This window comes from Perissodus microlepis, chromosome 11, assembly GCF_051167445.1.
Source record: "Perissodus microlepis isolate ML-2025 ecotype Zambia chromosome 11, ASM5116744v1, whole genome shotgun sequence".
Classification (NCBI taxonomy): domain Eukaryota; kingdom Metazoa; phylum Chordata; class Actinopteri; order Cichliformes; family Cichlidae; genus Perissodus; species Perissodus microlepis.
In genome coordinates, this window is record NC_140471.1 from 18,500,359 (window position 1) to 18,515,398 (window position 15,040).

The 15,040-nt window shown below is 36.8% G+C and overlaps 3 protein-coding genes across 3 annotated transcripts; 2 read left to right on the forward strand and 1 right to left on the reverse strand.

Annotated features, from left to right (window-relative positions):
* Positions 1-30: 30 nt before the first annotated feature.
* Positions 31-7,552, forward strand: hcst (hematopoietic cell signal transducer). Its single transcript, XM_084943715.1, has 7 exons — positions 31-90; positions 885-956; positions 5,173-5,311; positions 5,792-5,871; positions 6,055-6,075; positions 6,286-6,420; positions 6,652-7,552. Exons 4-7 carry the CDS (start codon positions 5,817-5,819, stop codon positions 6,693-6,695), a joined length of 255 nt encoding a protein of 84 aa, XP_084799841.1. The 5' UTR covers positions 31-90; positions 885-956; positions 5,173-5,311; positions 5,792-5,816; the 3' UTR covers positions 6,696-7,552.
* Positions 7,553-10,203: 2,651 nt separating this feature from the next.
* On the forward strand, positions 10,204-11,421 carry tyrobp (transmembrane immune signaling adaptor TYROBP). The gene is made up of 5 exons (XM_084944812.1): positions 10,204-10,455; positions 10,568-10,588; positions 10,683-10,826; positions 10,927-10,994; positions 11,116-11,421. The coding sequence occupies exons 1-5, from the start codon at positions 10,419-10,421 to the stop codon at positions 11,170-11,172; spliced, it is 327 nt and encodes a 108-aa protein (XP_084800938.1). The 5' UTR covers positions 10,204-10,418; the 3' UTR covers positions 11,173-11,421.
* A 528-nt stretch (positions 11,422-11,949) lies between these two features.
* Positions 11,950-15,016, reverse strand: LOC146377554 (uncharacterized). Its single transcript, XM_084942628.1, has 11 exons — positions 14,979-15,016; positions 13,704-13,739; positions 13,503-13,564; positions 13,381-13,419; positions 13,252-13,299; positions 13,052-13,099; positions 12,867-12,917; positions 12,740-12,778; positions 12,233-12,631; positions 12,110-12,148; positions 11,950-12,008 (listed from the first exon to the last, which is right to left on the reverse strand). Exons 1-11 carry the CDS (start codon positions 15,014-15,016, stop codon positions 11,950-11,952), a joined length of 858 nt encoding a protein of 285 aa, XP_084798754.1.
* Between the last annotated feature and the right edge of the window lie 24 nt (positions 15,017-15,040).

The window sequence follows — 15,040 nt, forward strand, 5'->3', positions numbered from 1 at the left end:
GAAGGGCAAAGCGTGAAAAGCAGAAAGAAAAAAAATAAAAGAATAAAAGAGCTAAGTGTGAGAACGAGCTGTGAGTTATGCGAGCAAAAGGTATGACAAGTGAATAAAGAGTTGTTTATATTTAGGCGCTGTTTCGGACAGAAGAGCGTTTATTTATAAATGGTTACCATTACTTCACCCTGCACCAGCTGAACGACTAAACCGCCTCAGGAATTAGTAATGGGTTGTCCAGTCTCGTAGTTGGCTAACAATAAACACAATCAGACATTCTGCTTATAGAGTACGTTCGCTTTTAATACTTGAAGTACATTTTGAGGATAAAAGTGAGTGACGGCGAAATACATTAGTTTTTACGTTGCGCTGAAAGCCTAACCAAGCTGGAACTCCTTGACTGTTTTGTAGTTGAGTTTATAATGACACTTATGTCATGTTTCAAAAGCTCATCCCAAGTTGGTAGTTTTAGATGTGTGGAATCAAAAAGGTCGTGGAAGTGATCGCAAAAGTACAACAAGTGCCTAAATGTTAAAGTAGTAACTGACAAAGAGATAAGTGATCTGAAATTTTCAATATTGCGCTGATGCAAAACAGCGTTTGATAGAAAACTAAAGAAATATAGTAACACGTTATCTAAACCTAGTGTTATTATGACTTATATAAAGTTCTAAAGATAATGAACTCCTGTCAAGATTGTTTTTATAGCCAAAAAATGTGATCTCAGCTTACAGTGAACAGGCTATTTATTATGATTTAAAATATACATTTTCTGCCATTCTGCTGCCCGCAGTGTCAATAGAGATGCCCAGACCTTCCTTTCCAGCTCTTCTTTGTGGACTGTATGTAAACTACATGTAAACATATTATCTTTCTCTTATCTTTGTTACCAGTACAGATAAAGTCTTACGGGAATCTCTGTGTCACCTAAAGAGAAAAACAACATCAAAACATCCAACTCGGTGGTGAGTTGTTTTTTTGTTTTTTGCCAAATGACTAATATATATGTTTAGGGTTTTTTTGCCTACTTTCTCCATAAACAATTGTCAAGACAACACAGAGAGAGGGTGAACAACATAATAATGCAGGAAGATGTAAACAAGTGGAAAAAAGAGTTTAGAATATATATTTAAAGAATGTGTAATTGTGAAAAAGTGCTACTAAACAAACAATGTTAAAGGAAAAATGTGTCTCGTCAGTTATTTAGCTGTGGGTTTAGTTATTTTTGAAAGGTTTGGATATTCCATTTGTGTGCTTGCTGTAAATATGCTCTCAGATACGAACCTACCCAGAGGACTAAATACACACTTCCATATATTCAGGACTAGGGCTTGTGACCTGTACATTCATCACAAAATGTTATAGTGACCCTAATGCTCGCCCTGTCATACATGTTCCCATTGTGGGAATTCATATTAAACAATTCTCAAATAATTGAGCAAAAAGTGCAGTCTTGAGGCTGTCCTGAAGTCTGTGGTTTTCTGTATTATTCTCAGTCTGAGTGGGTGTCCTTAATATGATTATCATTGTCTGTAAATACAGCAGTCATGCTCACTTGCTATTCAAACCTTTTGTATGCAAAGGGCAGCTAATCAGAAGAAAATCAGCTTAAAGAGAGGGTGACCTTGAAGACAGAGGTGAAAAAGCCCGTTTAAGACAAAGGTTGAACCTCGGAGCGCAGTATGAAATATGTAAAGGAATAAGATAACATAAATAAGGATTATTTTAATCTGTGAAGACCTACTCTAGTCAGATCCAAAACTGTAAATGGCAAGCTGAAAATGAATGTAATGGGTAAACTTCAAGCTTTTGCATCTCTTGTATGTGTGAGAATTCTGTGATTTAGGTTTTTTCCATTTAGAAAAAGAAGAAAGAAGCAGAAAGGATAAAAACAATGAATGGAAGAAAGTCAGATACAAAGAAAAAGGATTGTACCGTCTAGTGATTATAATACAAATATATACCGTGTTGGAAATATTTACTTATCTATATACTATAGATATATATCTTCAGATGTTTAGTTTATATCCAGTAGGCATAGTTAATGCATACAGTAGACACAGTTTACCTATCCAGCTTTAACTGTCTGTGCAGCAGTACCAAGTTTAGTCTTCATTCTATTAGATGACTCTGGACCCTGATGACTTTTTGTTGCTGAAAGCTCTGTTTAGTTCAAGGAACAACTCAGACTTGAAAGGGCAGATAAAAGAAGGGAAACTACACAAGATGTTTTCTGTGTTTAGTATATCAGGCTGTGGTCATCCACAGCCCAGCCCAAAGCCTAACCGAGAGTGCTGGCTCCACCTCTCAGTAAATTCTCCAGATGGTTTGATCTATATTCTACATCCCACATTTGCTCTGCTACTGCCAGTATACCTGTACACATAACTACTGGAAATACCTCAGGTCTGCCACACACTCAGCTACACTTTTCCTAGTCAGAAAGAAAACTAATAAGCTTCTTTCAGAGAAAGTTATGCATCATTCTTCAGAGAATCTTTTCAGGGTAAACAATCAACCTCTGGGGACTTCTTCTCATGTTTTGGTAGCAACTATTTACAGGGCTCCAAAATTATGTTAAAAGTATTTTTTTAACTATTTAAAGATATGGGGATTTTAAAGATTTTAACTTACTTTCTTAGTCATACTTATGTTATTAGATTAAGTCACAGTAACTATGTAACCGTCAAAGATATGGCAGTTCTTTGATGTCCCCTTATCTTCACATATTCAGAAGAGATAAGTGTCTACAAATAACAGTATTCTTCTTAAGGAGGCTATTTAAAGGATAATGAGAATCTGTAGTTAATTTGCTGAATAATATCTTTAATGCTAAACATAATAGATATACACTCAGTGGCCACAATATTAGTTACACCCAAATCACCTGCTCATTAATACAAATATCAAAATTAGCCAATCACACAAAAGCAGCTCAGTGACATGGACATGGTCAAGACTGTCTGAAGTTAATACTGAGCATAAGAATGGGGAAGGTAAGTGACTTAAATGACGCTGACTATGGCACAGTCGCTGGTGCCATACTGACTGATCTGAGTATTTCAGAAACTGCTGATGCACTGGGATTTTCCCACACAACCATCTCTAGGGTTTACAGAGAATGGTCCAAAAAAAAAGAACATGTCCAGTGAGTGGTAGTGAACATGTCTTGTTCATGCCAGAGGTCAGCGGCAAAAGTAAATCAAATCACAACAGTTTTCAACTGAACTACAGAAGAGCATCTCTGAACACACATGTCGAATCTTAAAGCAGATGGGCTGCAACAGCAGAAGACCACACAGGGTGCCACTCACACAGCTAAGAACAGGAAACTGAGGCTACAGGTTACACAGGCTCACCGAACATGGACAACAGAAAACTGTAAAAACATTGCCTGTGATTTCTGCTGCAACATTTTGATGGCGGGGTCACCACCATCCTGCTTTGTATCAGTCGTTCTGGTGGGTGGTGTTGGTGTAATGACGTTGAGGTTGTTTTCTTGGCACACTTTCAGACCTTTAATATCAATAGACACTGTTTAAACACCACGGCATAACCTGAGTATTTTTGCTTACCTTAATGACTGCTGTACCCATCTTCTGATGGCTGCTTGGAGCAGGAAAATACACTATGTCACAAAGCATAAATGATCTCAAACTAGTTTATTGATCATGAGAATGAGTTCACTTTTCTCAAATGGTCATTGTGGATTTGCAGCTAACAAAATCTGCAGCAACTGTGTGATGTTATCATGTCAATATGGACCAAAATCTCTCAGGAATGTTTCTAGCTTGTTGAATCAGTGTAATGAATAATTAGAGCACTTCTGAAGGCAAAAGGAGGTCCAACCTGATACTAGCAAAGTGTACCTAATGAAGTGGCTAGTGGATCGCTTTACTAAAATCGTAACCAACAAACCCAAAGTATTTTAAGACTCAAATGTTGAACTATGTTGTTTTATTATATTATATGTTGCTTCACATCAAGAAGGTTCTGAGTCTGCTGGCATGTTCTCCCCATACTCTGGTTACTCTGGTTTCCTCAGTCCAAAGTCTAGAAATTACTTGGATTAGGTTAATTGGTGATTCCAAATTGCCCATTGGGATCATTTGGATAATTGCCCATTCAAATCAACCATGAATTGGATAAGCAGAAGAGAATGGGTGGATATTAATTAGAATAGAAGGAAAAAGTGGAAGTACAAATTTCAGACCAATAATAAATATCAATGAAGAAATGTAATGCTAAATTAAATAAAACAGGGAAGTGTTTTTTACCCTTCTAACATTATAGATGTGGTATAAGCAGTACTCTGTGCTTTTCACAATTCTTTATAAGGTAACTAACCTCACCCACAGGTTGTACATTCACTGCTTTTGTGGCTACAAAGCTTGTTTACAGAAGAGACAACAAGAAAGCAGTCGTAGCCATGTGTGCATCAATGTGCATCTTTATTTTTCTGTGGTCTTTTAACTGTTTTACTTCAATTTAAGTGTTTAGTCCTGCTATTTCCCCTTTATGTTTTCTGCTTATTTATTGATCTTTGCTCTAACAGATGAGCTTGGTCATTCTATGAGAAGGCCTGCAGCTCCCTCTGCTGTTGTACAGCTAGAATATAGCAGGTGGCAGTGCAATATTGCTGACCTGAACCGAAACCGAAGTCAAACCACACTGAACAAAATACAAGATTTATTTTGGCAACCACTGGATAAAATGTGTAAACAAAGAATTTTACGAAACTCAAAATCTGAATCGCTGGAAGAAGGGATTCAGTGAAATGTATTTATTACAGTTTAGTTATTCAAATGAATCCTGAAATATCATTTTACGATTATATACATATTAAATAAAATATAACTTTTCTTTTTTCTTTTCTGGCTTTTAGGAGTAGCCAAGAGTTATGTTGTAAGCATCAGCAGTGGTGACATTTAACAACCCACAGTTTCTGTCAGTGTGAACGCTGACAGCAACAACATTTGAAAAAAAAACAGAAACCCAAAACCACATTCAGCAGCTACAACAGCTAACAGCAGAAATGGACTGTAGTAAATAAATAAAACTGATTCCCACATTCTTCCTTTCAACATTGGATATATTGTGGGGGTTTTTGGAAACAATGTTGTACTCCATTAAATACAGATTCACTCTGTCAGAGCTCAACTGTTATTAAATAATCTGTAGTGGAGACAAGCTTGCAGACGGTGCTTCAGCCCACCAAAGGAAGTTAGAAAGTTTGACGTCAGAGATGTCAGAGGAGAAAACGAATAGGAAGTCACACCATGTTTTGGATAGCAGAAGGCAGATCAGCAAACCAGAGAAGGTACGAGGTTTTGGACTCCCATTTATTTCTCTTCATCATCATTTTTAATTTTAAAGGTTTAATCTGTCAGAATGTTTTTAATCGGTTAGATTATTCGAGGAAAGTTTGGATTTATAAAGTTGTGAACAGGAAATGTTTGCATATGAAATGCAGTTGCTTGAGCTAAATCTTTTTGTTTTTTGTTTTTTTTAAATAATTGTAATGATTTAGAGATATGTTAACATTTTCTGAATTTTTCATTTACTAATTTTATCTCTATCGCTTTGTAACTACCCACACAGTCCATCATGTCTCGTTGTCATGTAGAGTATACAAAAGAGGTCAAGCCTACAGTTCTGAGACATTTCAGATGTTCTGTCCTTAATACAAAAATTAAAATGTATCAAAATTCGAAGAATAGATACTGAAACATGAACTTTATTCTCCACATCTTTGGAACATGTAATATAGGACAATGTTTGGTCTCTTCTTGTCTTTCAGATAGAACATAACTGAGCCGACCTTCATGGCGATGGCAAATAACAAATTCCTCACCGTTGTCCTATTTGGTCTTTTTTTCAGTAAGGATGATTTAATAGTATTTCTCTTTTCTTTTTGTACACACACTCAAAATGAAGGTGGTCTTACACAGGAAAGTAAAACCACAAGCTGCTGTGCACGACGGAAACTTAACTGACTTGTTACAGGAGCTTAAAGTAAGTTTCAACTAACATATCCCTCTTTGTTCCCTTTCTTTCTCTAAGGCCTTGCTCCAGCACTTGCTGGTAAGTATCAAAAAATATGATGTGTCAACTTCCTAAATGCATTTAAAAAAATGAATCTTAATGTTTAGAAAAAAAAAAAAAAAAAAGTAAATGCAGAACTAGGCAACCAGTCGTGATGACTCAGTTTTTCTCTACATCTCTTGGGTTTTTTTCTTTCTTCCCACTCCATTTCTGTCTAACTGTCTGTTTCTCACTTTTTGTATTTACCAGACAGCACAGTGTCTTGCTATAGGATTGAGCCAGGAACAATAGCAGGCATCATCTGTGCAGATGTGGTGCTGACCCTTATTATTGTCGTTGTAACATACCGATGTGCCAGTTTTCGGCGTCAAAAGATAGATAATGGTAAGATGACGGTGAAGGGCTCGCCGGTCCCTGGGAGCCCTTTTATTTTATCACGTTGGATTTCTTTTTTTTTTTTTTTCATATTCACCTATAAGACTGTTTCTCAACTATATTTTTACTAAATTCATCAAACTAACTTCTTCTGTTATGTGTGATTTTAGCATCAAGTGTATATACTTTCAACTAATAGCTTTTCTCCATTGTGCTGTCTCTTGTCTGATTTCTTCACAGCTCACAAAGTGTATATGAATGTTCGGGCCAACTGCAAGAGCTAAAAGGATGGTGCAGTGCATGAAAACACTTTCAACTTTCTTGTAGAAAACTGTTTACCTTTTTTAAAGAAATCTTCTCTGAAAATTAATTATACAAAAAAATCTTTAACTATTACATTTTAAGTTAACATGAACACATTGTTTTACACATTTTATATCTTACTTCTTAGCTAATTGTACTTAGACTTCAACCTGTTAATTCATACTACAAAAAATAAATAAAAGAGTCTCATAAATGGGATTTCATACTCATACAATGTGGACTGTGATTTTAAATATGTTACAAAGTTATATAAGATGTGTTTCAGTTTATTTAGTAGAGACTTTGAAAAAGGCAGTCCAGTTTTATCTTTATAGTACCATTTCACAGCAACAGTTGCCTCAAGGTACTGTTTATTGTAAAATAAGGACCCTACAATAATACTGTATTTTAATAATATTAATTGTGTGTGATAATAATAATTGCATATGGTTAACATTCAAATACACTGTTAAAAACTATCAAGGAAACATTTGAGCAATCTTAACTTTCATTTTTGCTCTGATTTTGTATAATCAGCCCTCAAAGCATTGTTACAGCATTTTGATTACAAAAAATAATATACAAGGATTCAAAGTTGAGTATTTTATTCACGGACATAAGATGTGTGGTTTAAATCTTCCTTTAATATTTTTCAGCAGTGTTATTTAATGTTAATTTAATGCAAACTATCTAAATAGTTTAACCGGAACATGGAGATGTTGTCCAAATGTTCATATTATATTTACAAACTGTAAAATGTATAAAAAGTAATGCTAAAAAAAATGTCCACTTTAGCACATTAATAAAAGAAAGCTAAAACATTCTTGTGTCTGGTAAGTTTTTCTTTTTCTTTTTTTTTTAAAGATGGAGGAATATTTCATCTTCAGACATGTTCACAGAATACATTTATATGGTTTTTAGGCAGTTAACTTAGTCTTGTTTTTCTACATTGTATAGCTTCACAGATTGTTCAGTTGCTCATTACTTTCTGTTTGTTTCTTGCTTTCATCTACTTTGTCATTCTGTAGCTGACATTTAAGACCTGATTAGATTTCAGACATGTAAGACATGATTAGATTTGGAGCGTGGTTCCGCTGTGTGTTGAAGCCGCTGTGTGGTTAACATGGCTCCACTTTGTCCTTTCAGGCAAACACAGAATGAAAAATGCTAACCAAAGTGATTTCATATCTCTTTACTTATGTGTCTGATCTCAAGTACAGTGATGTACAGTGTCTCCTTTCAACCGTCTCTTATTACCTTGTGAGTCATTTACTTTCACAGTTTTATGGATGATGTCAACTTTTAAAGCTAAACTTCCGGTGATATGTAGCAAATATGCCTTGCTGCCTGTTTCTTTGTTAATTAACAGAAAATTTTACACAACACAACATTTCCCTGTTAATCTGTGTTTGTGTAAAAAAGTGTATTTGAAATTATTTTTATATTTTATATTTTATTTATTTTGTTTTATATTTTAAAAACAGTCTTCCAAGTAATTAATTTCTAAGTAATTGAATAAAGGTCAAGAGTGTCACCTAATAAGACATCAGTTCAGGTTTATGCTCTGAGCCACCTGATCATCGCTATGTCTCCACTTCATTGGGCTCACATTGCCAAATTCACCTGTCACCCCATTTATCAGACGTTACTTTTGGTGGGGAACTCTACAAAGTGATGTTAAAGGCTATAAAGTTGCCTGTTCCACCAGTGCACAAAACAAAAGCAGCACTCAATGACCATCAATGACCATCAGGTTTACTTCAACCACTAACCACCCCCATAGACCTTGGTCACATATAACTTTAGACTTTGCTACCAGCGAGCCCGTTTCCTCCAGTCCATAATTCTCCCTGCAATTGACAGGTTCTCCAAGTCAGGCCATTTTGTCTCTCTGGACAAACTCTCCTCTGCCTCCGAAAACGCCAAGCTCTTTGTTGATCATGTTTTCAGACTCCACAGACTCCATAAGGTCTCTGACAGAGGTCCTCAGTTCACTTCAGAGGTCTGGAAGACCTTCTGCGCCTCCCTGGGAGCCAAAGTAAGCCTTAGCACCAAATACCACCGATGGTCAACCCGAAAGTTGTCGACATGTTTGGACCTGGACTCTGGAAACATTACTAAGGACCGCTGATGGACAGTGCTGCTACGGGGATCGGCGAGAAGACCAAACCCCAAGTATGCACCAGGGCTTGCTGCCAGAGACATTCCTCTCAAATCACGCAAGCTAGCTCCATGCTATATTGGATCATACGAAGTCAACACCTCCATGTTTTGCTTACCTCCCATCCATTGACGGCAATCAGCGAGGCAATAGCTAAGCGCAGTCATCCACTCTCCGCCAGTTTGTCAGCTACCTCATGGTGGTAACCAGGCCTCATTGCTTCGTATCTTTATGTCTATGATCTTTACTTGCCTTGATTTCCTTGTGCCTTCAGTTTCTCTGACATGACACCGCGTAACTCGTGTGCAGCTCAAGTTTTGGCTACCCTCCTCAGAGCTCCATGCTCTCCTCCTGCAAATAAGACCGCAAATTCAGTGTTCACCTTTTCCCCAGTAATTGCTCTCCCCACTCAACATCTAACTTAGTTCTCCCTCTGTTTCAATGCCTTCATGTCAGACACTCACACTATGTCCCCACATCTTATTATCTTGCTTCTCTATGCACCCAATAAAGTTTGTTAAAATCTTATCACTGTCCTGCTCTCGTCTGCATTTGGGTCCACTCCCGCATACTGGCCCCTGGGCCCCCTTGACACTTCCTACTCCTTCTTTGAACATGTTAAGTTATATATTATGATTATGATTTTCTGTTTTCCTCGTGTTTTGTTTTGATTGTGGTTTAGTTTCTTTCTTAAATCTGTAAAGTGAAAGTAAATACAAAACTTCAAGGATGTTTCACTGGTAATTATCAGAAACAGTCAAAATGCTTGAATTTGTCTTGCAAAATAGTGATACTGAAAACATGAAAAACACAAGTCTTGTTTTAATGTTCATACACTCACTGATTCTTGTGCTCAATATATCACTGGGTGTCCTGAAACGCAGCACCCAGTTGCTACTAACCCTCTTAATTACTACGGGAACAGTAATGTGTATATTTGGTTAAATGTGGGAATCTGCGTGACAATAACAGTGAAGCTTTCATTTTTACTGACAGTACACCCGACTTATAGATAAACCGGTGGTTTTAAAGCGGCTCAGAGACTAGGTAGCTCTTACTGTGGCCAACCGCTTGCACTAAACCACAGGTCATGCGGAAACGCTCTATACAGAGATACCATCACATGTATTTCTGCAGAAACTGAAGGTGTAATGAAACTGACCTCACACAGCTCCTTATCTTTGCCTAGCCTAGATTTTATTTTTATGAAAACATCGCTAAAAATTAAAATTAAAATAAATTAAAGGATTAAAGTCAAATATTTTCTTTTTATAGAGCAGCATTCCTCACAGAAATGTGGCAAAAACAGAACCATCAGCTTCCTCTTCTCTGAGTGGACTCACTTCTCCTCCTGCTATCACAGTCATATGCTCACGAATCCTGACACCCTGACAACGCTCCCTGTGCACAGCCCTTTACCAGAGAACCCTTCTACCTTTCGATATCTAGGTGCGAGAGCCTAGCGAAAGAGAACAGAAGGACCGGAGGCTCTCACCCTCCTTGTCTCATTTCCTCTTAGACCAGAAACCAAAAACTTTAGAAGATGTCTGATGCTCTCTGTATTGTGGGTTCGTTGTTTGGTGAGTAGCGTATATTTTGGTTTTGAACATCTATAGCGATGGTAGCAAAGGAACACAGGACTACCCTCGATTCTTTTTATAACCTGAGGTTCGTTTATTCTTTTTCTCGCAGGCTCATCAGAAGGACAGCAAGGTATCTAGCTTTAACTCTTTGCTCCTGTATGATGTGTGTGTTTGGCTTTTGTATTTCAATCATATGTTGTTGGGGGTTTTTTTTGTTTTAACAGAATGTGGTTCCTGTTACCTGATAAACATGGAATCTGTAATAGGCATTATTGCCTCTGACATCATCTTGACCATCTTCATCACTATTTCTGTATTTTGCTTTGCGACTCATCAGAGGAGAAAGAGGGAATGGGAATCACACAGTGGTGAGCACTGTATTCGTGTGCCTTTCTTTACATGTGTATGTTTGCCTAGTGGTGTTATGCCAAATGGGCATTTACCAGACACTTCTAAATCTCCTATCAGGCAAAAGAAGTGTACCATCATCAATTTCAAAGAAAATGGCAACAGAGGTCACAGAATCTCCATACCAGGTGATGTATAGACTCTTTTAAAAATAAAAAATGAATAACTAAAAACACACTTGAAACAAAACAATATATATAATGTATGTTATACGTATTACAATGATGCATTGCTTTGACTTTTCTGTAGGAGTTACATGGAGTCCAGTCAGATGTTTACAGTGAACTTCGGCACTATAGGAAATGACTGAATAACATAACAAGTATCAAAGTGCTGACAGTGTCCTGTTTGTAATTAGCTCCACAATGTAAAATATAAACTAAGATTTGTCACATTTACTCGCAAATAATTTGTTTATTCTGCATTAATTGATTGATGTTGTATTCAGTGAGTACTGCCTGGCACTAAATGTAATCTTTGCTGCTTCACATTCCTGTTTTAGGCTGTTTTATGATATGTATTTGTATCTAACTAATAATAAATGAAATTACATTTTAAAACCAGATTTTTGGCTCAGACAGATCCTGTCAAGTCTTCAAAAGTAATTGCATTGCTTCATTTATGATTTAATTGATGTTGGCTTTATTTTCATCACACTCTGACAGCTTACACCAACACACCCAGCACAGGTTAAATCAAAACATATTTATTTTTTACATTTGTTTGTTTGATCAGAGAATAAAAACGTGTGCTGAAAATCTAATTTTGGATAGAAAAAGTCCCTGCAGCATCCGGATGTGGAAGCAAACTGTCTTGAGTTGAGTCTCCTGAGTCAACAGACAGTGATCCATGATTCATAAGGAAGACATGCAATCTGAAAATAGAGAGGAAAAATGTTAAAACTGCAATCAGAACATGTGGAACACAAGCCAGACATAGAAAACTGGTTCATCTTAAGTGAAGGAAATGTGAGGAATTAAGTCGGGCAATGTGGCATCAGTGGTTTTCTAAGTCAGGTTGGTTACTTGGAGTTATACTTGAAATGTGATTCAAATCCAGAGGAAACTGACCTCTGTGTGCTCATCAAGCGACATGGCTCTTGGATGGAATGGGCAAGCTGCTGGGCCTGTGCTCTTGTGGGACTAAAGCAAAGAAAAGATAGGATCACAAACACTGATATAACCCTCTGGAAACAGTCACTGTGTGCATTACATTAGTAATTAAGAGAACAACAAATTCTTACCAAGTGGATAGGTTTCAGAGCTCATATATTCTCTGGTTTCTGTGGGAATATTAACAATTGTATAGCTTTTTTATTTCTCACAGCATAACTCCTGGAAATATGTCATACAGAATATGGTCTTACCATCATAGTCCGTTTGTTTATTGGTGCTCACTCCAGCCAGGCTGTCACTGCTGTCTTCCAAACTATCCCAATTTGGCCTTTCTCTGATTTGACCATGGACCAACATACCACTCATCCCATTAACTTTTCCTCGTGTGGCCCACCTTTGGAGATTGGTGCTTTGACCACCACCCTCCCAAGCATTTGTTATCCCTCCTTCCTCACTGTCTCTGCTTTCTTGGAGTTCTCTTTGAATCAAACTATGCTCCCTGCTCCCATGGTCCTGAACCAGGCTGCTGGTCATATCCATCGCTGCCATACTGTCTTTGCCCACTACAGTCACCTTCCTTGACGGAGCCTCATTTTTTGCCACAGCTCCAGGAATCATGATCTCATCGCTGTCAAGGTCTTTGGATACATCTAGGAAGAATGGAAGTCATTGCTATGCCATCTGAATCACCACATTCACCGCACTGATACAGACAGTTTGATTCAATTGGCTAATAATTTTAATTAAAAGCACTGCACCTCTGCTTTCATCTCCATTTTTGTCAAACGCATCAGGTTCTGAAATATTAGAAAATATCTTTATTTACTGATATAGCATTACATTCTTTTTTACTAAATTTGCACATCATCCAAATTGCTCACGTACCTGAACATCTGTTGGTTTCAGAGCTCTCTGTAGATTTGGCATCTGACATATCTGTGAATTAATTTTTAGCCATTTATTGAAAAAGTAATTGTGCTTTTTTGTTTGTTTGAGTTCTTTTGTTTTGTTCAGTGTGTTTTTAGATGCTCTTTAAAAATGAAAAAGAAAACAACAACAAAAAAGTGTACCGTCTGAGTCTTGCTTATTCACAGTGCCACATAGAGGGGTCCTTTGTGCTGCATTAAACAAGTAAAAGTAAACAACAAAAACAGCACGATTACTAGAAATGTTTCTGTTCTCTTTAATGCACTCCGGATTATTTTTATAGAGAACCAAAAGTAATTTGAGGATGTGAGTATATCTGAAAGCTACATTTGGAAGCACTGACCTGTAACGGCTGCAGGTGTGGTCCTTTCTGTAGTAAGTGCTAGTGCATCTACAAATTTGCAATGAACAAGTCTTGTGATCATTTCAAACAATGGTACAAGCATTGTTTAGCGACATGAATAGTTCTTACCACGTAGAAAGCTTAACACACCTTCTTTTGGGGATTGCCCTGTTAGACAGATTTGAATTTTATTACAAAATTAACAGTTTCCTGGACAATATTTAATTATTTACTCTCTTTCAATGGTTTACCTTTGATAGAAGCTGCCACCACCATATCTGCAAATGGAAGCAGGAGCAGGCAACACAAGAGGCTGAAAAAATTATTCAAGATTTCAGTTAGAAAATACATACTTATATCAAAACTAATGCAATATCTCATTTGTGGCTAGTACATGAAAGTAGCTTTAACTACAGAAGTTTAAAATGCAAAATAAATCCATCCAGACTTACATCTTCATTGCTGACTTTGGGTCCTGGGTCTGTCCACTGTTGGTCAGTAAGAGTGCAGTTAGGTGGCTTTTATTTGCTGCTGCTTTGTCTCGCTTTGTGACCTTTAATAGGCCTTGCCTTAGTTAATTATAGATTCTCACAAGAAGTATCAAATTGAGTTTTAGTCAAAGACTGTTTCTTTGTGTTGAACAGTGCGTGAATGGCACGTAGAGGAGCAACAATTAGGTTAAAGGCTCTGATATGTTTACAAAGGCCTATTCATTTCAGTTCAGTATGACAACAATCATTCTTAACATTCACAGAAGCCACTGGTCTTCCCCTCATTTATGTGTTAATTACAGGTGGCAGGTTTTTTTTCAGAGAAATGCTCCTGAGGCTATTCTATGGCCACAGAACATGTATTGTTTCTCCATTCTCCATTTATTCATTGTGGTCCTACAAATGTCATGAAGAGTGCAAGATTTCAGGTGAATCTATTTAAATTGCAATTTCATATATATCCCTTCTTTCTCTAGTTCTACAGTACAACCACAATGATATTAAAAGCAGGAAAATTATGTAAATCACATTTAACCCTTACATACTGTTCATAATCTATATGCTTTCACATTATGATTCAGATCAATTTTGAATTCATAGTAAAAGTTTACAACAAATTTTGAACAACAGATCAGATCAATTTAGAATATATACAAAGCCTGTTCTGCATTAATAAATGAATGATTTATCCTTAAATATTGTTTCACAGATTATCAATATTTATTCAATGTTAATGAACACTTAGAGGAAAAGAATGCTTATTGCAAACTTGTCTGTGCGTTCAAAGCAGCAATAAAAGGTCAATCACACGTATGCCATTATAATCTTGTTCTGCCGCATTCCTTCCTTTAATCTCTGTTTCAATAGTTCAGAATAGATGGATTACAGTCTGTTTATTGTTAGATATTCTCACATGTGTTATCTGCTGGTACACACATTTATATTTAGTATAGCTTTAATGATCACTCTTCTTACTATAATTCACACTTTAACTATACATTCATACAGAACTTTATTCCATACACTTCAAGTATTTTACCTTCTTCATATTGACTGCAAATTCAGAATCCCCAATTAACCTGACAGTCTTTGGACTGTGGGGAAAAAAACCCACTCTAGATACACTGAAGTAGATCAAGCATGCAAATTCCACACAGAGATGCCACAGCGAGCATATGAACCAGGAACCTTTTTGCACTGAGGCAACAGTGTTAACCAGTCTACCACTATGCCCACCTTATTTCAGACTTCATACCTCTGTTACTTATGATCATTCCCCCTGATGTTTTACTATGATG